The 27,210-nt window shown below is 45.1% G+C and overlaps 1 protein-coding gene across 4 annotated transcripts in view; it reads left to right on the forward strand.

The window, feature by feature from the left end:
* DECR2 (2,4-dienoyl-CoA reductase 2) overlaps positions 1-27,210 on the forward strand; it is an 84,139-nt gene that overhangs the window by 20,936 nt on the left and 35,993 nt on the right. For all 4 annotated transcript variants that reach the window (XM_085628389.1, XM_085628388.1, XM_085628387.1 and 1 more), the window contains exon 2: positions 25,975-26,084. In XM_085628389.1, the coding sequence (XP_085484515.1) occupies positions 25,975-26,084 (110 nt within the window). The remainder of the gene's footprint in view (positions 1-25,974; positions 26,085-27,210) is intronic.

Here is a 27,210-nt window from a genome sequence, read left to right on the forward strand (position 1 = left end):
AAGGACGAAGGGGAACAGGGGGGGGCCTGTATCTGATGGTTTTTTGGCATATCGGACATTCCTTACAGTATTTTCTAATTTGTTGGTAAACGCCAGGCCAATAGAAGCGTTCCATGATCTGTTTTTCTGTTTTGTCGGCCCCAAAGTGTCCGCCCAACAAATGGCTGTGTGCCAGGAACAGTACTTTCTCTCGGAAGGGTCCTGGGATTAACAACTGTGGTTGTTGGGTAGGAGTTCCTTTTCTATACAGTAATCCCTTTTTGATGAAAAAGTAGGGACCTACTCGTTGGGGTTCCTCGCTGTCTATAGCGGAGTTCCAGGCTTCTTGCAGTGCTGGGTCTTCCCTTTGTGCTGCATGGAAGTTCCGATCTACTTCCCACGGGTTTTCTACCGGGACGGTGGGTAAAGCCATGATGGGCTTCTTTTTTTCTGCTCTCTTCTGTTTCTTAGTTTTTCTTGGCTTTGAGGGTGGCCACTCCGGTTCCTCCTCCATTGAGAACGGGGCAGTGTTCCACCAATCCTTTTCCGACTTCGTGGAGTTATGCAACATTTGGGGTAGGTTTGGATAATCACTTCCCAGAATTATTCGTTCCGGCAAAGTGGGAATGAGACCCACCTTCAGGGAAGTCCCTACGTCGTTTTGGTGTTGTATCTGAACGTGAGCAGTGGGATACTGTTTCGTATCTCCGTGTACACAGCGAATAGCCACGATGTCCCCACTGGGTTGTATGTTGGGTTCCCAATCCTGTGGTCTAACCACACTCTGGCGACAGCCCGTATCCGCCAAGGCCATCGCGGCTTGACCATTTACTTTCACCGGGCAGTGATAGGGTGGCGCTTCTTTTGTGGCATACGTACAGTAATAGTTACGTGCCACTCCAATTTCCATCGGCTCTTCCTTTTGGGGGCAGAACCTCGCAATGTGTCCCATTCCACCACAGTGGAAACACTGGGGTCCAAGGGGGGGAGGTCGGAGGATTGGGGTACCGGGTACAAGGGTAATATGCTCGGGTTTTTTTACAGGAGGTCGAGGGGGTCTATGGGTGGTGTGTCCTCCCGGTCTCCACGGTTGGTCTTCCCTCCCCTTTTGCACTTCTTGTGCCCGGCTGTAGGCACTGGCTATTTCCACGGCAGTCTCTAAGGTGAGATGGGCCTGCTGTCGTACCCACTTTTGGATGGGCGGATGTAGAGAGGATAGGTACTGTTCCAAATAGATCTTTGCCATAATCCCGTCTTTGTCGGTGGTGGCGGGTTTTATCCAGCGATCGGCCATGTCCTTCACCCGAAAATACAGTGCCCTTGGCGTTTCCTGAGGGCCTTCTTTGATATGTCGCAATTTGATGCGATACGACTCGTCGTCTATTCCTAAACGCTCCATGATACATTGTTTGATATCTGCATAAGACACGGTTCCTTGGACGGTGGCAGCTTGGTATGCCGCCTGGAGGTCTCCGGAAAGGAGAGGACCCAGATACTGACCCCACTTGTCCGCCGGCCAGGCCGCTGCCGTGGCCAGGCGCTCGAAATTGTTGAAAAAGAAATCAGGGTCTTCTCCGGGCACATAGCGCTGGAGAACCATAGACGGAAGAGTGGTAGGTCCTCGCTGATGTCCCAATACTTCGGTGAGTTTGTCCATAGCGGCTCCATGGGACTGGCTTTGTCCGGTAAGTGCCTGTTGAATCTTCCCTCGATCTTCCTCCACCACAGTAAGGAACCTTTCCATGACTTTCCCGAGATGTTCCTGGTTCTCGGCCATTTTTGCCAAAGCCGCCTCCATGTCTCCTTTGGATCCCACTTCTGACACCACTTGTGGGAGGGCGGGTCGGATATACAGACGCGGAGGCTGAATATATTTTCCAAGTGAGAATGATTTATTGTCAGACAGGCCACTCTTTGCTATGGGGGTTGGAAAGATATCGGTTCTTGTTCCTGAAGAGGTACTGGGGCCACGCTGGTCGTCGTCTTCTTCCTCAAAGTTGGACCTCAAAGGTGTCTGCTTTGCTTCTTCGGCCGTGGTTGGTTCCTCCCGAAGGCTCATGAAAAGAAGAAACAGGGGGCCGTCAGTGTCAGATTCACTTATTGTAAGGGTTACTTTAACCGTCACCTCACCCGTGGTTCTGTGTGGGTTGGTCCTGTTACTGGGAACACCGTGCCTCCACTTTGTATATTAAGAAAAGACCAATAGTAAGGGGAGGGTATATCCTCTACTTCACCCTAGACTCGGGTAATTCGGCTCACGCTAAGAAAGAAAAAAAAGAAAATGGACCAAAGGGTCGTGCGGGGAGTGGTACGTCTGGTGAGGAGGATTTGTGTCCGGTTGCTTGATATACAAGACCCGCCAGACCCGCTCGGTGTTCAGGGAAAGCACGAAGGGATACGCAGGACAACAAAAAACAGTGCAGGGGGAATAAACTACACGTGCCCCGGGATCCCACCCGTGCCGGTTCCGCCCTACCCACCCTCAGTGTCCTCCCTCCGCCCTCTACCCTACCAGCCTTTCCCCTGGAGTGTCGTTACTCACCCGGCCCCGCCGCAACTCTCCAGAGCTGCGGCCGCTCCACAGCCTCCTCCGGGGGACACCACCAGTCCTCACTCCAGAACTCCTCCGGCTCCTCCGCCTCGGTCTCGTCCTGGTCCGGTTCGCGGTTGTTCGTCTCTTCTTCTCCCTGCTCTGCTCGCGTCGTCCTTCCTCTTCCTCCTGCTCCGCTTCGAGACCCTACGTCCTGGGTCAGGTCTCCTTTGAGTGGTGGAGCCGGACTGCTTCCGGGGTCAGCCCCTCCCTCGTGCCGCGTCAGGTCCGTCTGCAGGAAGAGAGGAAAGGGGGGTGTGGTAGACGGACGATTCGGTACTACGTTTCGAGACCTACGCTGTCCCTCTGGCGTTCGTATTCCCCGTACACCAGGTGAGACAGGGGTTGGACATCGTGGCCCCGGCCCCACCTCCTCACAGTCAGCAATTATCACTACCTTGGATTACAAGCTTTATTTTAAAGAAAGGACTTTCTTCTATATTTTGGTGACAAGCGAAGAAAACGATGATCCCATCATCTGTGTAACAGAGCAGAGACCTCAATACTGTCTGACCGTCACCGGACGGAGAAAGAAGCTATTTCGTATCAGAAAACCTTGCCTTCTTACCTCCCAGTCTCTAATGTGAAAGAGGTGCCTTGCTGTTTCTGGCTGTTTTGGGACTTATTCCAGGCCGTGCACGAGGGCAGCAAGAGATCTGGCTGGTGGAGGCGGCGCGAGTCCTGGCTTTAGCAGACTCGGCACGCTCCAGTGATCAATTTGAGCAGTGAGAAGTTGTCACTGGAAACCATTCTCGCGCTCCTCGTGCTTGGTATTCAGTTCTCCGAGTGCGCCCATGACCCCTTACGTCCCTCGCACGCAAGAAACGCGGGGTTATGTTCATGACAACCATTTTGGATTGGGCCGGTTGTGATCGTTGATGGCCCTTCAAGGTATCACGCTGATGCTCCGAGTTGATTCTCGCTCATCTTCTAAAGCGGATCGGCTCGCTTATCCTATAAAGTGCATTGCTCCCACGCGCTGATGCACACAGCTGTTGTCTTCATAGAGGTCTAGTGTAAGGAGTTATTTGTACTCATCCTGTCATTATTTGAAAGTGGGTGTGCGTCAGGCTTTCACGCTGATACGTACATCTGGAAGGTGGTTTGAATTACTCCTCTAGCTTCATTTGTTTTTGTTTGCACCAAGTCCTCAAGCCGATGCACACAGCCATCACCTTTGAGTAACTATTGCGTGGAGAACCTTTGCTTGGGAGGCATTAACTTTGATCAGCTGTGATCTGCTTTTCCACAAAGCATTTTGTGTTTGGTGTGATATCTCTGTATCATGCAGAATGTTACTGCACCTCCTTTCTTTCTTTCTTCCCCTGGTTACCCTTCTCTTCCTTGGCGAAAATGAATGAATGTTTTTGCACATTATGCTTGAGTATCTTCTCTTAGTGCGGAAAGGGAAACCTCTTTGTTCATGGACTGTTTTGGTGCAGAAGGCCTGGAGGTGTTTGTACACCTCCCTGATCTTTCTGATAATGATCATTCTACTTTGAATAAATATGAGATTTGTATTAAGAAAATGGATTTGCATTATCTTCCCAAAATTAGTACAGTCATTGAACGATATCATTTTTGGAGGAGAATGCAAAGGCAGTAAGAGTCGGTAGAGCAATATGTCACTGTATTGCGTATGTTGGCATCAACGTGTAACTTTGGGGTATCTTTGGGAGAACGTTTGAGGGATCATTTGATCTTGGGTTGCATTCTGGATAAAGCTAAAGACAGTTTATGGCAAAAAGATATTCCATCATTACAGGAGGTTCTTACAATTGTGAAAATGCATGAACTCTCGAAAGCCTGTGTTGATACAATATGCAAAGATTTGGCATTGGGAAAAAATGATGGGGGTTTGTCAAGGTGTTGGATGACAAATCCACTAATAGTAAGTCAAGCACCACCACGGTACTCAAGTCTTCCAAGCTCAGGAGTTTTCAGGGCAAGTGCTTTAGGTTCGGTTACTTGAGGCATATGGCAAATTTTAAAGAGTGTCCGGGGTGGAAGGCCACTTGCAGTGTCTGCTGAAAAAAAGGTCACATTTCAAGATCTTTCAAATCCAGCAAAGAGCTGAAGAAAGTCAGAAAGGAGGATGGTTATGAGGAAGGAATTGAGGAGGTTAATATTCTCCAGATTAAGGAACGTGCTGGTGAAGGGCCTGTTGAAACAGTGCTGGCCAATGACGTGCCTGTGGACATGCTTTTTGATTCTAGAGCTAAGATTACACTCATCCCAAAAACATTGTATGAACAGCATTTGTTGGGTAAGATAGTGTTATTGAAACCAGACATAAAGCCATAAGGGTATGGGGGTGAGACCATTGATCCTTTGGGTCATTTTTGAGGTACAATTCATTTTAAAGGTCGGATTATTCCTGGGGAAATATATGTATCAATGAAGAGAGACTCGCTGATTAGTTGATTTCATCAACCTAACCTGCATGTATATTTGGATCCAAATTTAAATCCATCTGTGTGTTTGAAAGAGATGCCATCTGTCCGGTTGGTGGGGGTAGGAAGTGAAAATTGGACCAGAGAGTTTCCAGAGGTGTTAAAAAAAAGATTAGGCTGTCTCAAGAACTGTATGCACCACATTAAGCTCAAGTCAACTGTTACACCCAAGGTGGCAAAGGTTAGACGTGTACCCCTGTTGCTAAGGGAAAGCATGAGGGCGGAGCTGGATAAACTCTTCAAGAATGGAATAATTTAGGAATTGAAAGCCACAGAGTGGGTCTCTCATGTCGATATGGTTCAGAAGGCAGATGGGGGAGGCGAGACTCTGTATTGACTTGAGGGAGCTCAACAATGCAGTGGCGGTTGACCATTATCCACTTTGCAACATAAGTGAAACGTTGTGCTTTCTTGAGGGTGGAATGCGTTTTTCCTCATAAGGCTCGTCTTCGGCCTACCATCAAGTCAAGCTTCATCCTCTGTCTCAGGAACATACGGCCTTCATCACGTCGTTTGGCACTTCTACATTTCTGAGGATGCCTTTCGGGCTTATCTTTGCGACCTGTGTTTTTCAGAGAGCAATGGAGAGCAGTCTGAATGGAATCGTAGGTGTCAAAGTTTACCAGAATGATGCATTGATTATTGGGGTAAAGCATGATGGAAGGTTGAGAGCAATGTTCAGAAAGTTGTTTGAAGCGAGTCATCCTTAGCGCAGATAAGTTTAAATTCAATGTCCATGAAATTGAGTATTTAGGACATCTGGTGTCTGCATCTAGAATTAGACCCAAGCCTTTATTGGTTAGCTCTATTTGTAATCTTTCTCCTCCTAAAAGCAAGGAAGAGCTTGTGAAATTTCTGGGGATGGCTGAATTCTATAATAGGTTGGTGCCTGATTTTGCTGAAAAGACCTGCTGTATGAGGGCGCTGCTCAGGAAAGGGAGTGAATGTGTATGATGCAAAGGTCGTGACAAGGAGTTTGTAAGCATCAAGAAATATTTGAGTGAAGCTCCCAATCTGGGAAGCTTTGATTCTTCGAACTTTTCTTATGTGATGACGGACGCCAGCTCGAAAGGGTTAAGGAGCTGTTTTGTTACAAAAGGTAGATGTTATAGCCAAGACCATATTATTTATCTCTAGACCATTGAGAGGGGCTGAATGTAATTATTCGGTTGTGAGGAATGAACCTCTAGGTGTTTTTTGGGTGGTGCGCAAGTTCAGGAAATTTCTGTTGGGCAAGAACTTTGAGGTGCTTACTGATCATAAACGTTGTAACCGAGAAAGGTATTGATTTGGATAAGTATGTGGGTGGTGGCATTACAGGAGTTTGAGTTTGTGGTTTCTTATAAACGTGGTTCTAATGACATTTTGGCAGATTGGCTTTCCAGAATGGGTGGCAGTGAGCATGATGTGCCTGAGAAAAGTGACTGGTTTAGGGGTGAAGAATTTGAGGAGGAAGTCAATGTCTGCTTGATCAGTGAAGGCTTGATTCTGGAGAGTGAATGGAGAGAGTGTCTAACCAATGATCAGGAGTTGCATGTGATAGCGAACGTTCTAGGAAGATGGGGTGAGAAGAAGGATTGTGAGGAAGGACTCACAGGGTATTGCAGGTCAGGGAGGAGCTGGCTATTGTTGATGGTCTTCTTATGAGGGGTATCAAATTGGTTTCCCTTCATAACCTCTGAGACAAATTGGTTAGTAATGCTCATGCTAGTCACATGGGTATTGCCAAAACAAAAACAAGAATCAGAGGGCTATTGCTGGCCCACCATATATGTACATATTAAGAGAGCTGTTCTAGATTGTTCTAAATGTTTGTGCAGTGATAGAATTTTGAATTGCAGGACGCAACCTATGGCAATAAGGGAACAAGCTAGCGGTCCGTGGTCTGAAACTGAGGTGGTCATTTTGGGCCCAGTCAGGTAGAAATCATAAGACAGGTATGTATTAGTGTGTCTTGATATGTTTTCTAGATGGCCTGAGATAAAGGTTGTCAAATCTGTCGAATCAGTGGTGGTTATTTAATTATTAGAGGAACTTTTTGAACGGGAGGGTTTTCTGTTATCTATTTTGTCTGATAATGGTGTCAAGTTTACCTCTAGGGCAGTGGAAGAGTTTCTGAGACAGAGGGGGATCAAGCATAAGAAGGCGGCGTAGTAACATCCAGAGAGTAATGGTGTTGTGTAAAGGTTTGTGAAGGTACTTAAACATTGCAACATGCGGTTGTTTCTGGAGGCAATTGGGAGGTAGGTATGAGGGAAAAAGTACGAGAATATAGATTCACTCCGCATTCCTTACCTGGTGTAACTTCATTTTGTTTATTCAAAGGCAGGAGTGCTAATATTGAAAAGTGTGTGTGTATGGGTGTGTGTGTGTGTGTGTGTGTGTGTGTAAGAGTGTGTGTAAGTAAGGGATCAGAATGTGGGTGGTTGATTTGTTAGAATGTGGAGTTCTGAAAGAGTCAGTTGGACCTGGCTGTCTTGGGGACGGGGTTCCTAATAAATCAGCGTTTATCACTACCTTGGATTACGAGCTTTGTTCTGAAGAAAGGACTTTAGACATGCTGTATTTAGGATATGGGCATTAAGCTCCGCCCATCTTTCTAATTGGCTCCCTTACATGTCTGCTTTTCATTGGTTAATAAGCTCAGTAGGTCCCTCCTTTTCTACGTTTGTGACCTCCCATGAGGACTGCCCCAGTTACATATGCTGTTACTGGTTATATTATTTATTCGTTTAGGGGCATCCTTTTTTAGGTCGAGCCTGGGCAGTGCATGCGCTGCTCTGCGAGGCATGCTGTATTAATGTAAGGCTTAGAAGCTCTGCCCATTTCATGGCCATCTTTTCAATTGACTCCTGTTACTGTCCTTGCAAAATCGTAGCTTTTCATTTGTACATAGGCTTAATAGTCCCTCCTTGGTACCGCCTTGTCTGCATTTGTAAACTCCCATACTGACTGGACTTTTTAGGTCTCGCCTGAGCCAGCGCATGCGCTGCTCTGTGAGACATTTAGTTAGTGGATTTTCAAAGTGCTACCAGAGGCTTTTCCTGGCCTCAAGCTTGCGTTCACGAGTGCGTGCACACGCGCAGCCGCCATCTGTCTTTCCTCCGTCACGGGTGATCACTTTCACTTTCGCATGCAGTCTAAGTGCATAGCAATGATGGCTGCTTTTATATCCAGCCCGACAACACACTGCCTCTTTAGAGCAGCGCTTTAGCGTGGCGTCCACCCTCCCCTTTGGATTTTAAATATAATTTTTTTTTACGCAGCCCAGCATCCGCGCTTCAGCATTGGTGGCCGCGTATGTTATGTACAGCCCCGGGGATGCTGCGCTTGTTTTTATTTTCAGCGTGCCATGCGCACATTTAAAATGGCGGGAATGCACCTTTCTTGTGGCTTGCTTTTTTCCGGTCCAGCCACAAGGAGCAGAGGCAGCGACGGATCCTTCATATGTGAGGAGGTAGGCGGGGCGTAACGCAGCTCTTTTCGCTCCCTCAAATGCAATGCAAAAGGTTTTGTTTCCAAGATGGCGTCTTCCCAGCTCCTCAGCTCTGTTGCAGATGGCTTTCCTCGAGGTATCCAGTTGTCCTGGTAAGTGTAGGAATCTCCCGTCTGCTCGAGTGAATGGTGTCACTGCCTTCTGTCAAACTGGGTGCGCGAACCATGTCACCTCGATGTTAACTTTTTTCTTTTAGGCCGTTCTCTCGTCACGTTCATTCAGACAGTCTCCTCATTTCCTCTTACCCAATATTTTTACTTGCGTGTACCGAGCTTCTGCCGGTCCGAATGTAGATCATTTTACATCGAGTTTGCAAAAAATTCAATCATAAAATCAAACAAACAAAAAAATAAAAGACGTGGGTTGATGCCGGCCACGTTCCCGGGGAGAGTAACACGGATTACTTTCATTCTTTACAGAATCCCCCAAGGGCGCTATATAAAACCTTCCAACAGACTAAAAATATATTTTGCATTCCTGCTTGCAAGAAACTCCTCACAGCCCGGGTATAAAGCACTAGCCCCTGATAATTAACCCCTTTCCTCCTACCTTTCCAAACAAATGAAACCAGCATTGGCATAGCCAATAGGTCTCGCCTTTGGGACCTTCTAAGTAAAAAAAAAAAAAAACTGAAGTGTAAGACTTCACGTTTACATTTACTGCATCCTAAATACGAAGTAAATGTAAACGTGAAGTCTTATACTTACTTACAAGGTCTCAAAAACGAGACCTATTGGCTATGCCAATGCTTGTTACTTGTGTCGTTACACTGTCTGCTATATAAATCGGGGAGCACTATTTTCTTTAATGATGCTACCCTATTCCACCCATGACATCGCAGCACGCCGCCCGCTTTAGTAATGTTTATATTTAAATCACTGCATGGTTCGCATTCACTACAGTGGCCGCGCTTATTTAATTATTTAATTTACGCTCGGTCCACTTTCACTTCAGCTGCCGCACTTATTCAATGATTTATTTTATAGCGGTGGCTGTTTTTAGATTAGCGGCCGCGCTTATTTAATTATTTAACAGCGCGGACCGCTTTCACATTTGCAGCCGCACTACAGAACCTTTTTTAAATTAATTAATTTGCTTTAACAATCCAAATGCTTTGGAAAGATAGTTTAAATGCACCCATCATGACATGAAACAAAATCGTAGCTCTGCTAGTCAACTGAATTGTTAGCTTTTATAAGTTGGTGCAACAAGAGATAATGTGGCTTCTAGTCATTTCGGTGCATTTTCACTGAACCTTGCTTGTAACTCTGTGGTTAGTGAAGTGTTTCGTTATGCATTTATTGGCGGCCGGAAACCCGTTCGTTTACACTTTTTAGGTCTCGCCTAGCTATTGCGTTTACGCAATTGCTATGCGAGACTCTAGTAAGAGGGGCATTTCAAAGTGCTCCCAAAAGTGGATTACATGGCGAGTACGCGTACAATCACGTGCATCGTGCCGCCATGCAATCCGTTTGGGGAAGCGCTTCAGCCCACTGGCGCGTGCACGTGTAGCCACAGCCTCGGCATCATACTTCAAAGGGTCCGCTCCCCCGCCTGGAATGCGCTACCCCGCCACAGTATGCCGAGAGATTGTTTCCTCATGGCGCCTCTCACAACTGTCCCTCCCCGACCACAGGGCTAGTCTCACAGACGCATTGCCATCCATCGATTTCACTTTCATGCCCGTGTTCTCTTTGCCTTTCAGCACACAGCCCGCCCTCCCCCCTCCGTGTTTTCTTGCAGCTTTGCCCAGATCTGAGTCTCAAACAACCAAAATAATAAGTTTGGCCTGCAAGCTTTCTGCGCTTACAAAGTTAACATATGCCGCGCTCATTCCCTTTTCATCCTTCTAAGGTCGATAACATTAGCTCCATTAATTCTGCGTCTAAGGATTTAAATAACCATATGTTTTCTTGCAACTTTAGGCACTTCACACACACAGCCCCACTGCTCAGAGGCATCAAGGCAGCAACAGAATGCTCTGAGCCCCACCAGTGTTTACCACACACACATGCCTCTCGCATCTCGTGTTTTCTTCCAGCTTTGTAACCACCATTTAACTAACATCCTGCCACACTCATTCCCTTTTCATCCTCGCTTTCACTTTCATACCCGTGTTCTCTTTGCCTTTCAGCACACAGCTTCTCCGTAGCCACCATTTAACGACCATCCTGCCACACTCATTCCATTTTCATCCTCGCTTTCACTTTCATGCCCGTGTTCTCTTTGCCTTTCAGCACACAGCTTCTCCGTAGCCACCATTTAACGACCATCCTTTTAGTTAAAATAAAAGAATTGACTCTAAGGGTTTAAGGAACCATAGAAATACAAGGCAAGGCAACATACACTCCGAATGCCACTCAGAGCCACATAATTACATGCCACATAACTACAATGCACTCAATACAACAGACACTCCAAAAACCAATCAGTGCCACATAGTTACACACCACATAATTACACAGCGCTCAATGCCACATACACTTCAAATACCACTCAGCGCCACATAATTACACACCACATAATTACACTACACTCAATGCCACATGCTCTCCAAATAACTCAGTGCCAATTAATTACAATGCAAACAATGCAAGATACACTCAAAATAACATTCAATGCCACATAATTACACGCCACTAAAATCAACATACACTCCACACAAAACCACTCAATGCCACATAATTATATTCTACATAATTGGACTCTATCTATCGCCCTCACTCTCTATCTCATCTCACCTCACCCTCACCACATCCATTAACGCCACAGCATCACTCAAGGGCACCACTACATCCATTAACGCCACAGCATCACTCAAGGCCACGACTACATCCATTAACGGCACCACAGTATCAATCTGTACAACCATTCAACAACAACTGGCTCTAATATGTTCTCTCAATATTTAGGCTTTATTACAAATGGCACAAAAAAATTATAATATTTAACTTCTGTTCTTGGATTTTAGGCGCAATTAAATACACTAAACATAATCTTCACAAGAGTTATTAACAAAAGTTTAAACGATTGCCATTATAATTTACATTAACTTTTATTTAAGTATTAATTGTTTGCAAAAATTAAAAGCCATTGTTATTTGTAATATCAATACATCTAAGTCACGTAAATACAACACATATTGCATTACAAATGCTATAGGTGTCACATTTGCAACAGTTAAAACTATTGACATTGTACATGAGAAAGCTAGTAATTTCAATATTTTCAATACCAACACATAAATAAAAAATTTGTCAATTTACAATACAAAAAGCTCAAACTTTCCTAATGCATTGCAAATGCTTGTTTAGTTTTCCGTTTCTGAAAGTAAAAGTCACCCTGGGAAGACCGCATCCAAAGTTTCATGTTTACCTCAAAGGGAAAAAAAATAACCTGTTCAGTGCAAATGAGAAATAACTGGCTTAGCACGGAGAAAACAAATGAAAACACAATTGAACACGCACGTTACAGTCAAGTTTCAGGCATTACTGATTACTTTTCAAAACAACAATGGCTAATCTTAAAGCAGTATATGGGAGTAGATGTCAGAGGCGCAACTAGAGCCAAATTTCGGGGGGGGGGGGGGCTGAGCAAAGATTTCGGGGGGGGCTGAACTTTAAGCAATTGGCAGAGTGGAGCTGCAGGGGATCTTAGAAGGGGTGGAACAACAGCAAGGCCTCATTAACATGCAAATGGTCGTTTAAAGACCTGTGAAGTGCTCGGGTGCGGCTGTGTGTGTACCCGGGAAGGTGTCTCATCCCGGGCTGCCGCACACGAGGGGGGGGGGGGGGGGGGGCTGAAGCCCTTTGAGTCCAATGGGTGTTGCGCGCCTGGTAGAAGTACACCCTGGGGCCTCATGATTGCAGGGTTATTCTCCACGTTCACACAAGCAACATTTCAACTCTGCGGAACAAAGTACAGATTATACCAGACGACGCCTGGTACTGCTGTCATTAACTCATGGTTGAAGCGCTGTGGTGGTTGTGAAACAACTGACTTCCTTTGCAGAGGCATTGGCGCGACGTTATCATTTTATATATGTTTTTGTTTTACATAAAAGAAATTGTATAACATTTTTATTAGGGCTTAATATCACCTCCCCCTCAGTTTTTACCCCCCCCCCCCCCCAAGTTAGTATGAGCTCGTGTAACAGCCTAAGAACAATCGAACTACTTCAAGTACATAATGTACGAAAGAACACTGGATTGAAAAGCACAGAATGAACTGCCTGGGTTACTGTAAGCAGACCAGGATTCACAAGCGGGAAGGATGGACTTGGGGCAAATGCAGCAACAGCAGGCAAAAAGAGTGACTGGCACCTTCCACTGAACTGCGTAATAGACTTGAATTTACTTGCATGTTCATTTATAAGCCAGACTGACTGGCTTTAACACTCTATTAAAGAAAAGTTCTAGCAGGTGTTTGGAGAAAACGCTGTGCGTGACACTATGGAGAATCAACACCCCACATTCCCAGGAAAGACTGAGGAGAGACGGCGTTGGAGGGGTAATACATTATCAGTCAATTGGTATATGTCTCACGTATAGCAAAGAAAGGAGTGCGGTACACCTAGGTTTTTGGCAGTACTTGAATGTTTAGGCAGGGCAAATTAGCATTCGAAATTGGTACTGTACCTTGTGTAGTGGTAGCAGTGCAGGCGGTCTGTGTCGAGGTGGGGTGCTCTACAGCGGAGCTAGCAGGGTAAAGTGCGCACACCAAGTATTTTGAATGTGGTTAAATAAAAGTGAGATCAGACAAGCCAGGGAATAAAAACAGGTATTCTCTGCTCTTCGACCGCCATAGAGAGATTCACCGTCCAATTCATTGCTAATACGAGTCTGCTGGATCCCAGCCTACTGGGCTACCCGTGACACCCGTCTCTGAGCTTTGAGAACCCAAAGTGGTGAAGAAAGGGAGGTGCCCTGTTCCAGCGTGCTGTGATTGGCTGACTAAATACATACATTTACCAAGCCCTTGGAGCGACATGACCGTAGTGCATGTGTTGGGCACAAAGTGCGCAATGTGTGATGTCAAAGGGCCAGCAGACTAATTCGCCATGGGCCCGGTTACTCTGCCTGCCAGGACCTCTAGAAGACCAGGATATTTCAGTTACTGGTATCTTTTCTCTTTCTGTTCTTTGCATAAGTGCGTAGCGAATTCAACGTGGAGGTGGCCAAGATCTCAGAAACTATTAACCAACTCACTAAGTTAAAAAACTTGGAGAAATCTTTCTGATGCCATTATTAAAGCCCCGCCCTAAGGCTTTGTGCCATTCATGTAATTTTTCGGCCTAGCGTTAGCCATGATGAAGGGGCATGGTGGCCCTGAAACACGTCGGCTAAATGAAAGAAATGCGGAGCAGGAAGGCAAGATGAAAGTGTACGCTGGAGAGCGGAACGTTGTCGAGTGCTCTCAGAATGCTACAGGGCATTCTTGTTTATTCATATGTATATATATAATCACAAAACACCTCCTCCAAGGAAGAGGCCACGATAGAGGAAACAATGGAGGCATCTTTATTGAGAAACACACCGGATGGCGAATGCATTTCGGCATAGTATTTGCCTTCTTCAGCGCCAGGAGTGTTCACAGGATGTAGGCGCCATCTTGGATTTAAATATCCTGCCCCATCTTGATAGGTGATACTCCGCTCCGCCCCCAAAGTAAGTACTTTTGCATACACCAGGTGTAGGACACCTAATGCGTCATGACTACAAGTCCCAGAGTCCCTTGTTCTCTTCGGGTTGGTAATGCGGGGGTGGATGAAAAAGAATGCGGGATGTAAGGCACCTTGATGTTGCTCGGTCCCCTTCTCTGTGTGCCCCTCAAACTCCGATGTCTGCTTCGCTCCCCAGACCGCATCAACCCCCGAGACTCGGTGATCCATTCGGCGGGGGCAAGGCTGGCAGTCCATCTTGCCCAGCGTGGAGTCAGTATACATACATACATACATATACATTCTATCTAAAGGGACTCTCAGCCGTCAGTGTTTATCCATTGGGCCTGTTGGAGTGTCATTCAGATTTTGCTTCCGCCAACTACAGCAAAGAGCATGGGGCTACATGATACTCAGGGTTACTGTAACTATGCGGCAAGAGAGGACAAAATTAGGCAGCAGGTTTTACGACCCTATGCAGCAACAAAATGTAAAAGAGAAGACATAAAGCAGCACATTTTGTGATAAGATCAGTACATTATTTTGTCATTAGGTCGAGCCTGTGCAGCACATGTGCTGCTCTGCGAGGCATGCTGTATTTGAGTAAGGACGTGAAGCTCCGCCCACTCTCCTCCCATATTTTTCATTGGCTTGTGTCATTGACCTTTGTAAATGCTGGCTTCTGATTCGTATTTGCTTTTATTAATTTTGTTTTGTAATTCAATAGTGAATCACTTGTATATAAATAGTTATATGATAAAAGATTTATTCATGCAGTCACCTATATACATGTTAAACATAGACTAATATAACCATAAGTAATATGTACATTTGTTAAGCAGAACTAACGAATACCTATATATTTAAAAACGTATTTGGTATACACGTTTATACAAAGCAATACACATATGTAGGTACACATCTATACTCCTAATAAATGTTTATATACAGAAGGATATGCTGTATATTTGTTTGAGTATGATGGTTATGTGGGGAAGAGACAACTCTTGTGTAGTCTACTGAAGATAAGGTAGTCATCCGTGGATCTTTTGCTTGGGGGGGGTAAAGAGTTCCATATTTTGGCTGCTTGAACAAAGAAGGATGTATGTTGGGATTTTGAGGCGAGGTGCCAATCTAGAGCCAAGGTTCATTTGTTGAATGCATTTTGTGATTTTATTTCTGATAGAAGTTCTGTTCCATGTATTGCTTTGTGACTGATACAAAGCAGCTTGAATGTGGATCTTCTGGCAACCGGTAACCGATGTAGGGCTTTCAAGGCCAGGGAAATGTGGGCTGATGGCTTTATATGTGAGAGTAGTGTGGGAGCAGAGTTCTGAATCTGTTGTAGTCTTTTCATAGTTGTTAAAGATGATCCATGTTAGAGGCTGTTGATGATATTGAGTTTAGACAGAACAAGAGAAACAGTAGTCTGGACCTTGTGTGGAAATCCCAAGTGGGGGAAGATGCATCGCTGAGTTTTTATTGGGACGAAACTTGATCTTGCTAGTTTGTCCACTTGGACATTCATTGATAGCTTGGAGTCCATGGTAATTCCGAGGTGTCTTACTTCCTTCGATACTTTAGGCAGTGTTCCCAGGTCATCAGGCAATGTGGCGAGTGGGTCATCATTTTTCCAGTCTCCACACGTGAGTATTTCTGTTTTTAAAGCATTCAGTTTGCGATGGCTCCTTGTCATCCACTGATCCACGGCTCTGAGACAACTGAAAATTTGTGACTGTGGAATGTCTTTGGGGTTTTCCAGTTTAAAGAGTATTTGTGTGTCATCTGCATAATTATAGCATATGAGGTGAAATTGATTGATCAGTGCCAGTAATGACTTCATGTAAATGTTGAAAAGCATGGGTGAGATGATAGAGCCTTGAGGGACCCCTACTTTTGTGAAGTATGGTTTGGATGAGAAAGGGGCAGATTACATTAGTTCTGTTGTGAAGGTAGGATGTGATCCAGTCGGGAGCAATCCCCTCTAGGCCGGCTTCGTTGAGTCTTTGTATTAGAATGTCATGGTCAACCATGTCAAAGGCAGCCAAGAGGTCCAAGAGAAGTAGTGCAGAAACCCAGTTCCGGTTATCTGTGTTCTTAAGGTCATCCAAGATTGCAACAAGGGCAGATTCTGTGTCTCTTTGAGGACGGAATCCTGTTTAGAAGTCTGAAAGTATGGAATTATCTTCAGTGAATTTTGACATCTGGGCGAATGCTGCTCTTTCTATTAGATTGCCCAGAAAAGGTCCATTTGAAATCGGTCTGTAGTTGTCGGAGTTAAGCAGGTCCAGGTTTGTTTTCTTTAGTAATGGGCACATGTATGACTTTTTGAGATCTTCTGGAAATATTCCTGTAGTTAAAGAATTGTTGATGATTCTTCTTACTGGCGTGGCAGCAGAGGTTGTTCGAAGAATTGTCTTAAAGGTTTGTTGTGTACACGGGTCCGAAGAGCTGCCAGCAGGCCCGCTTGTTTTGACCGGGTCCATAAAATCATTGTGTGAAATTGGAAGGAATGGAGAGGCTGGGTTAGCGTACTGTTTGTTGTTTTGGAAAAGGGTCAATACTGGTTGTTTTTCTTGGTTTTAAGTAGGAGTCCAACGTGTCTGTTTTGGTTGTGTAATGATTTGCCAGTTTATTTGTGAATTCTTGAGTACTGGGATGAGCTCCTTCTAGGCAATTTGGTTTACGAAATTCTGTGAGAATTTTATAGAATTCTTTATTTGCACATTTAGCCTTTTTTATTATGTCTGAATGGTATCTTTTTATTTATTATTTTAGCTTTTTTGATAGCTGGCTTATATAATCTGGTAAGTTTCTGATGGTGGAGTTTGTCTTGATTGGTATTTGTTTTGAGCCAGGTGTGTTGTAGCTTTCTAATTTGCTGTTTTATCTCTGTATTTCTCCAAGTTGCCTCTTTTCTTTGCTCTGCTGTATCATTCTCAGTGGTATTAGGATATCAAAAGCTTCCTGTAGCCACTCATATTGTTTTTTAACATAATTTATTGTGTCTAGATCTGAACTGTGTGCTAGTTGTGTTTCTAAGTGTGCAAAATTGACTTTATTCCACGGTCGATAGGTGGATGCATGTAAGGTGGTTTTAGGTGAGTTGCTTTGTGTTGTTTTATGTTGGAAAGCAAGCAAATGGTGGTCTGACTTTGTGGCTAGAGTCATCGTTTAAAATGTAATTGGTTCTGTATTTGCAAACATGGCATTTAGGATGTATCCAGTGGTGTGTGTGTGTGTGTGTGGGGGGGGGGGGGTTTGTGGACGATCTTATGTAGATTCAGTACTTCTAGGCCAGTGATTGTTTGTTTTTGGATGGGGCATATTGGGTTTGTCAAACCAAATGTTTAGGTCACCCAGAATGCATAGGTTGCAGTGTAGTGTTATAAGGTTTGAAACTGTGTCTAAAAGTGTGTCTGGGAATGTTGCCTTGCTAGGGCGAGGTCTGTAAAGGAGTAGGAAGGTACAGGAGGAAGATGGTGCAGGGTTGCATCTGGTGAACAGCGCCTCACAACTTTGTATGGAGACGTCAGCTTTAGTGATATTTAATGGTTGCTTGAACACAACAGCTAGGCAAACCTCTTCTTTTGCCTACATGATTTTGGGTGATTGTTTGATAGCCTAAAGGAACAACTTCATGCTAAACTGGAGCCATATCATCTCTCAGCCATGATTCAGTTCTGAAGTGTAAGTCCGGTTGTGTGTCAGTGAGGAGGTTCTAGATGTGATGCGTGTTTTTAGAAAGTGAGCGAGCATTTATTCGTAGGTAGTTTTGAGAATGTGCTTTGGTCAGGGTCGGCTCCTCCACTATCGCAGAGGAGCATCGCCCTACTGCTTTCAAGCAGTGAAAAACTTAAATTGACAATTACTTAGTTATTGTCATTTTATGTTTCGTGTCCTGCTGCTTTGCGGCTTGCTTCTCTGCTCGCAGGGCAGGGGAGGAGTGGTTTGCCCACTCCTCAAGTGCCCTCTCGGGCTGCCCAAAACAGTCATGCACACTTCCTTGTTCTCGATGCAGGCTGCATTACAGCCTCCATGGTTAACATGCCCACCTGTCCAGCCCCTGGTTGAGTGCCAAGTCACGGCGCTCAGACCAAACACAACGCTGCATGGCAGCGTTGTGATTGGCTTAGAGGAGGGAGCCTGGCTGTCTGCTCCTGTTCCTGGAGGCAGGAGAGCGGGAGCAGCGAAGACGCAGGACCCGGCCGTGAGGTAAGTTTTAAAAAATTAATATTTACGATCATCCCCCCGTGCGTGACACCCGGCCTGCCCCCACACCACTACCGCTCCCCCCCCACACCACTACCGCTCCCCCCCACACCACCACCGCTCCCCCCCACACCACCACCACCACCACCGCCACCGCCACCGCCCCCCTCCACCACCGCCCCCAACACCTCCCCCACGCCCCCCCACCACCGCCCACCACCACCGCCCCATCCTCCTCCACCACTCTCCCACCACAACCACCCGCGAGCCATGCCAGCCGCGACTGGCTTTGGTGATGGTGTGACTTTGTTTTGTAGAAGAGTGAGCAGTATTAGCTGGATGAGGATATCAATAGTGTAGCTGTTCTGTATTGTGTTCCACGGCCAGCAGGTTAAGAAGGCATTTTAATGGGTCTACATGTGTAGATGGTGGAGATGGTCGTTGAGAGTGATTTGGTGAGCTGTGTTGTTTTTGTAGAGTATCCTTGTTGTGCAGTACACATACGGTTGTGAAAAGTGGCATGTTGCTTATTTAGTTTGCGTCTGGTTAGGGCAGAAGGTGTATGAGTTAAGGGTGGGTGTGCAACATGTGGGTCATGTATGGTTGAATGAGAGCCAGTTATAAGAAAGTTTCTGTGGTGCTGTATATTTCCTTTTTTTTTTGTAACTTAGTTTATTCGGTTTTACAGAGAAAGGTAAGAATTGATAAATGCATATATTTCATACATAAAGCATATGGTTTGCAGTACTGTATATCATTGCACAGAGACTTTACACACACTACGGTAACCAGGTACAAATCCGTATTAAGAAGTTCAACATATCACTGAGGCCACATAGCAAACCCTATTTAACAGTGTAAGTGAACTGTTCTGCTAGTATCAACACAAAAGTTGTGAATTTCGCTAGCACTTTATAGCCTTTCGGACATGGGTATAGGCCTAGAAGGCAGCTTTCAGCTGGGTACCATGTGTTCCCTCCAACCACCTCCCATAATGCCACAGCAATCTGTGTCCAGTATGTGGGAAGGGTAGGACAAGTCCACAACATATGCAGTAGATCGGCGCCTTGCTCAGGACATCGTGGACATACTGCTGCAACAGAGGAGAGTATGGTATGTAGTCTATGTAGTATCAGATATGCTTGTTGTATCATTTATTGTATGAATTTGAATCGTGAATTACATGAGATGCGTTTTGGGTATTCAAGGAGAGACCTCTAGTCCTTATCTAGTATGGCTCTACCCATATCTGTTTACCATTTACCCCGTAATGGCAGCAGGGGCGATAAGTGCGTTCATATGCCTCGGTAAAACAAATGCATTAGGCGTCTGACAGTGCCCATTAAATATAACGAGTGAACTAGCTCGTGTATTGTGTGTTTAGTTCCGTCTGGGTCCCAGTGACGCTTAACGTATCGCACAAGGCTTGTGTGTGTTAGAAACAGAGTGTCCGTGAGTCGCTGTTAGTTTGAGAAGTCGGTTTGATTGAGCAGTGTCCCATTTCCAAACAGTGCGCCTATGGTAGTCACTCCTGCTTGCTCCTATTTAGACAGCTTACGTTAATGTGCCTGTGGGAGTGGAGAGACCCAGGAGCAGTATGTTAGCGGCATATGGAGCAGTCTGAACGGTGTAGTTCAGAGCTAACTTCCAATATGTAAGCGCCACCTTTAGCAACAGTAGAGTCGCGGTTGGGGTTCATACCTCAGGGCACACTAGTGTGTGTAATGCACCCCATGCTATCATGCTGTGCGTGTACGTTATTTTCTGCAGATTGTGGCCTGCCAGCCAATAAGAGAGCCTTTGCAGCTGGCTTGCCATGCAGTAAGCCCTTAAGTTCAGCGCCCCCATACCTCCGGCATTCAACAGCAGTTGAAATTTTGCTAGATTGATGAGTTGCCGACCATTGCCCCATATTAAATCTATTAGCAGAGTGTGCAACATCTTTCAAAACTTTGTCGGGATTACTACCGGTAGACAGGTGAAAAAATAAAGGATGTTTGGAAGCTTTACCATTTTAGATATACGGCAAGGCGCCCTGCTACAGAAAGTGGGAGTGAAGTCCAGATGGTAATTTGGGGGCGTATGAAGGTAATTACCCTTTTGAGGTTCCTTTCCAGGAGATCCCACTGGTCCCTATACACCTGGATTCCCAAATATTTGAATGTATCCGAAGCTACGGTAATCTGCACAGCTCCAAATGAAATTGTCTGTATTTGAAAGTGTTGCTGTATATTTCTTATGTGGGGGGAAGAGAGAGAGCTTGGCAGTAGAGTTGGTTTAGGGGGTGTATTAGTGTACTTGGGAAGGTGGGAGTGGGTGTATGATTCTAGTTTGTGACAGAAAGTATTATGAGGTGTTGTGTGTTTGTGAGATTTTATTGTGCTTGTGTGTGTGTGTTATGTTTTGATTTTGAGGAGTAGTGAGAGGTGATGATGTATATGGTTATTGAGAGGACTTTGTATGTAAAGTATTGTTGGCAAGCGGAAGCTCCAAGGTAAAAGGGGTGTTGATGTGTTTTGGAAAAGATTGTATGTGGTGTGTGAGAGGGAACGGAAAAGAGTTAGGAGTGTTTGTTTTAGATTGGATTGCTAAAAGAGGTAATATGTGTCCTGCATCAGTGTTGTGTGGTTGTGTTATTGTAGTAAAAAGAAGAGGAGTGTGGTGTTGGAAGAAAAGATGGAAGGCTGAGTATAGGTTTATTGGTGACAGAAAGGGGTCTGTTAGGAGTGACTAGAGCAGGCAGTGTGTGTCTGAATGGGATATAGTTATGTATGGTGTGAATTTGGGTTATGTTTGTGGTGAGTGGATTGGTTAGCAGTATAGCATAGAGTGGTGTTTTATGTGTAAGTGAAGGTGCAAGTGTGTAGTATTTGGGGTAGAGGTTTGCAAAGGTGTGGTTTGTGGGGTTTTGTAGTGGGTGCTGAGACGTTTACAGTTATGTGGGATTAGTCTGTGGTAAATGAGTAGAGTACATTTGCTGTGAGTGTGATAATCTGGTTGTGGATGGGGTAGGATGGATTGTGGTGAGGGAGAAAATGGACAGCATCTCTGGCCCTAGGCCCGACCAGTCTCGAACAGGCGCAAACAGGTAGCTGCCCTTGTCCTCAATGCCCAGGCTGAGACATCCTAACCTTATATAGCCCTAGTGATCAGATGACCCCTTCAGCCAATGGGAGTCCTAACCCGAACCAATCAGAACACTAGCCCTAAGCCCTAGAACTAATAGTAGACCACAGCCAATCAGAAACCCTAAGCCCTAGGTCCAATAGAAACCCTAGCCCTAGAAACCAAACAAAAATCCCTAAACCTATCCACCAATCAAAACTCTAACCCTAAGCCCTATATACAATAGAATCACTGACCCAGGGGCAAGTCAGAACCCTAGACTTATCATCCAATCAGAACACAAGCTCTAAGCCCAATAGAAACACCAGATACAGCCACCAATCAGTGCACAGATGTAATGTCCAATAGCAGCTTATATAAGGTGAGTGTGACCTGAGGCACAGGCTGCTTGGCAGGGGGCTGGGATCTGCTCCTCAATTCAGAATTGCCCAGTAGACAGACAGGCTCAATCCACACTTTGGAGTTCTGCAGGTAAGGGCCTAAACTAGGCCTCCAACAAAACTACTATTTCAACACTTAAACGACTCACTCTCCTAGCCAAAAAACGAGTGCTACAATCACTTTCCATACACAGTTTAAAAACACTAACAGCAATGGTGGCTCCTCAACTAAGGTGGAGGAGTATGACCCCACAGCTCAAAAGGGAAAATAAAATGATACTAACATATAGTTATTATCATTTTATTTTTCCTATTAAAATTAGTGGCTCTCGGAACGGGACTGGCCAGAACAAGGAGAGGAGTGGTCTGCACTCCTTAAGTACGCATGTCTGCTTGTCCGGGCCTCTCGGGCGCACTTTGCATCTTCGGCACCAGGCTTGCTTTGCACAGCCTGATGTGTAACATGCAAAGCCTCCCAGTCCCCGTCTGAGCGCTGTGGTTCGGTGCCAAGACCAATCAAAACGCTGCCTTGCAGCGTTGTGATTGGCTATGGGGAGCCTGGAGCCCAGGTGCTCCTTGCTGCTTCCTGCTGCTGGCGGAGACAGAAAGAAGAGGTTGGAGGAGAGGCGGCTAAGGGTTTTTTTTAATTTGTCATTTTTTTCTCTCCCATCATCATCCCCCACCTCACCATTACTGATTGGTAGTAGCCGCTACTGACTAAGAGCAGATTACTGCAGTCCAAGATCACATTCGGCTTGGGTTTAGTATGTTGTTTTCTTGGGGAGGGGGGGGGGGTTAAAAAAATCTTGTTTCACTTACTTGCTAAGACAAAAGAGAGTTGGGGTGGATTGCTTATACACAGGCCTGAGCACAGATTAGCAGGGACACTAGGAGACAAAATCAAGCAGTCACAGGCAGGTCAAACAGCAAATGTGCAGCTGCAAAGACCACAAACAAACAATTTAAAATTAGACAGTCATGGGCAGATTAAACAGTAGATTTTGAACTACAAAGCCCATAATGAAACCGGTAAATAGAAGCAGTCGTGGGCAGATAAAAAATTCAATTATTAAACTATCAAGCCCACAAAAAGGACAGGTGAAAATGAGGCACTCCCGGGTAGAGGAGAATTGCATTTAAAATTTCAGTAAATGGACAGCACAAAGTTTCTTTCCTTACCGCCTCCAGGTCTTTGGTTCACTGCAATGTTGGACACAAGGAAGCTGTTTGGTATTTTTCTTTCCCGTCTATCTGCCCCTTCACTGTCTACCGATCCGTCCCCTTCCTTCTTCCTCTCTTTCCCATCCACTCTCTCCTGCCCTCCCCTCTAAAGAACCCACAAAATGCTGCAGTTTACTTTGTCTGGAATGTATTTGCTTTGCTTATGTCTTTTTTTCAGGATCCCTGCCAAGGGTTGATTGCGAACTCATACATATTCAACATTGCTATTCCCAACTGCAATACCTCAAAATGTGACTAATGTGAGACCTATTGCATTGCAAATGCTTGTTTGTCAGCTAGTTGGTTCTTATATACTTTGCGATTGATAGTTTTTCTGTATGTGCCCCTCTTCCCTCTCATTAGATGGAGTAGTCGAGAAGGTGTTGTACTGGGACACTTAAAGGTGTTTTCTTAGGACTACCTCGTGGTTGTATAAAGAAGGGACCCAGAGGGGGTAAACCCACCATTAACATATATAATGCATATTGCTGTAATGCAGTGAAAGCTGTTGTGCATAGATCCATGTTAGCAGCACCAGGTGCCAAATCACATAGTAAGAGGGAATATATAACCTGCACCAGTGGATCAGACTCGGGCCGCAGGGGGAAGGTCAAAACCTTAAAAGTTTGCTACCAAATCTTATGTCACTTATGCTGGTTGTGTAAGTAGTGATGAAATCCAGCTGATTACAAGAGTTCGCACATGTTGCAAAAATACTTAATTTAATAGATGAGCACAACTGCTTTTGAGTCCAAAGTTTAACAAGAACTCTCAGATCTTCATTAGCCATGCTTTATGATCCACCAAGTGTCACACTTTAGATTTTTCACTGATTAGCATAAATGGAATGTGCTGTTCTCTATATCCAATTGCTGTGATACAAAACCAACACAACAATTCTTGCGGACAAGCTGAGCGAGCGACATTTTTTTTTTTAAGCCTGCTCATACGTTCTTCCTGGTTGCATTATGTGACAGTAAGCAGACTGGGAATGTTGCCAGATCAGCCACATGAAAACTAGAGGATGCACTGGCATTCTAAAGTAAGTGCATTACCATATCGTGTTTGTAGTGCCTCCACTTAACACGTATGTTTAGATTAGGGGTAAAGTGCCAATCCAGTCCTGCATTCCCAGTAGTCATTCACACCGTCTCAGTTTAAATATGGGACCCATGAATAGGGTGAAAACGTGAATTGTGTGTGAAAGCGGCATCAAAAGTGAATTGTTGTGCAGATGTATTAAAAAAAATTGATTTCAAACAAGTAAAATACATGGAATTATTCTATCTCGAGGATCTGACTGACTAACTTTTATAAACCACTTTAGGTGTTTAAATGTACCTTAAGTGGTGTACGAGCATTGTCTTGTATACGTCTTGGGATGTTAGATCCTGCTTGGACAACAAGGGTGTAGTTGTTTTCCCTATTTTCTGGGCACCCAGCAATGGCCACTGCAGAGAATTTGATCAAATTATTGCTGAAACGTATCTATTCCAGGAAAGGCACTAGGTTGCACTGTACGCCATAAATCCCTGACTGAAGTCTGAGGGGATGATCTGGAGTGACGGGGATAGAGTGCGCTGTCAAGATGGAGTGTCCTCTCCGCCAAACTCGTGGTCCTCCTGTCGAATTTAGAGGGTGGGGAAAGGTGTATCCTGGTGGTGAGGAACCGGAAAAAAGAATCACGACTCTCAAACCATGGGAGAATACTCACATGATGTGGGGATCGTTAGTCTTATTATTTTTCAAAAACGAACTTGCGCTTTGGGAATTTGTTTTTGAAAAATCAAAAAAAGTTTGACTGTGGCCGTCTTGTTTGACAGGCCGCCTGTCAAACTTTTCCTACATTGACTGGAACCGCCATGAGGGCGGATCCTGCCAATGTATAATGTCTGTTGAGCCTGTGGATATCTCTAAATGTGCGAGCGGAGTAAAGGCAGGGTTGTGGGCGTAAAGTCCTCTGCCACCCTGTCTGAGTTTATTCTGTCCACCAAGCCCTAAATCAGGCCCTAAATGCTCCTAAGCAATAGGGACTTCAGGAGCTGAAAGAGAAAAGGCTGCACACTTACAGTGATCCAGTGTTTGTAGGTGGCAAGCCTAGACTCGATAGATGGCATTTCTTTGATCTGTAACATTGGGCTTTTATTTATCACTGCACCAACAGCATCCAAGAACTTTAGGTCAAGTCTAGAACAAGACAAACTCTTTAACTTTTTAGAGCTGTGTGAAAGCTGACCGTGGAGGAGATGGAACTCTCTCTGTGGCGGCTAGTTACCTACCATGGTTAAGTTTATGAGCAAGTTCTTTATAGCTTGGTATTGTATGTCAAGGCTGCTTTGTGTTTTTCCGAGGAGCTCTTTATTAATGTTAGTGCTGATTCCATCATATCTTAATTTTTCAGATTCATTTTCTCTTTCACTTTTTATGTACAAGAGTCACTGTTTATTTTCCTTAAGTGTGTCGAATGAGATTCACTCTACCCCATTCCTCAGTTCTTTAAAATGAGATCCACTCAGATTCCTTTGTGGCACAATTGCGGCCACTGCCTTCTTGGTAGTAATAATTTGCATGAATAACAGAATTGAGTCCACAGCAGTGGTTTAGATTCTGCTGGCCCTCTAACTCAGAAGACATATCTGTGCCATGATCTCCATATTAATAGCAGGGAGCTGCCAGACTGTGACGGTGCCACTGCATACTCGCCTCCTCTATTCTTGATTGTTACATTAAGGCACTGCTAACCATATGCCATAAAGCGAATTCAAAAAGTTTGCTAGTGTGGATCTAGGACACATACATACAGATGGAGGAGTTTATGGGTGTAATGATGGTCACTCAGGTGTTTTTCACTCTTTCAGGCAGGAGTCGCCATGTTGCAGACACCCTCCCCGACCCAGCCTCCTGAGGATGTTGACACTGATGACTGCCTCTCCAGCTACAGTTACCTGTTCAGCCCTGGCATCCTCAAGTAAGTGGTTCCCTGACCTAGTACTTTTTCACCTGCAACTGACAAGTGTCTCTGGCCAAGAAACATGGCCAGTCGTACTCTAAGAATCCTTATGATTGTCAATGAAGGTTAAAGAAATCGGTGAGCCGCAAAAAAAAAATCCATGTTTGTTCTCACTAGTCTGCAGTCTATTTGTCGGATGTTAGAAAATCAAAAGGGCTTATAAAGCGCACGGCTACTCAATAGTGTCCCGGCGCTACAGGTTCGTTAACCGCTGATCTCACAAGAGAAGGACATAATCTAAAAGGCATCATTACAAAAACAGGCTTTCAGGCTATGTTTAAAAGAGGAGCCTGCATACTTAATGGCACAAAGGTGCAGGGGAAGAGCATTCCAGCTGGCAGTACCCAGAGCAGGAGGTGCCTCCTCATCTCTTCGACTTAGGCACTACTGCCAGCAGTGCATCAGTAGAGCGTAGAGTTCTGGATGGGTGATAACGAGGAAGCCGCCAAGTTAGCTATTTAGGGCCTAGTCCATAAAAGGCTTTATTGGCTAGCACCAGTCCCTTGAACTACACTCTTGCCCGGATGGGAAGCCAATGTAACTTCTTAAGATGGACCGGGACAGAGATGTTCCTCGGGATGTTAAGCAGGAGCTTGACTGCAGCATTCTGCACCAACTGGAGTCTTTTAAGTTGATGTAAAAGGAGACCCCAGTATAATGCATTGGCATATTCCAGCCGGGACGTATGAGGGCGTAGACTACCACCTTCTGGCAAGGAGCCGGAAGAAAGAAGAAGAACTTCCTCAGGAACCGGAGAAGGCCAAAACGGGTCCCAACTATGCTCACCACCTCTGATTTGAAGGGCAGGTTGTTGTCAAACTTCACTCTGAGGTTCTTAGCCACTGTAGTGAAGTTAGTAGAAAAGTGTAGTAGAAAAGCCGGGGTGTTCAATGTTGAGAGCATAGTAGATACCATCCACCCGTTGAGTGCACTTACTCACTCCAAATGGGTGTTCTAGATGCACCGTTGTTTCCTTTATTGGATTAGCATTTTACAAGGTTGTTTGAATTCCACTTTCTAGGCTTTGTTTAGTCCTCTGATGTAATCTGAAGAATTCAGCTGTCCACATAAATGATTCATCAAG

The sequence above is a fragment of the Triturus cristatus genome, chromosome 10, assembly GCF_964204655.1.
Source record: "Triturus cristatus chromosome 10, aTriCri1.1, whole genome shotgun sequence".
NCBI classification, from domain to species: Eukaryota; Metazoa; Chordata; class Amphibia; order Caudata; family Salamandridae; genus Triturus; species Triturus cristatus.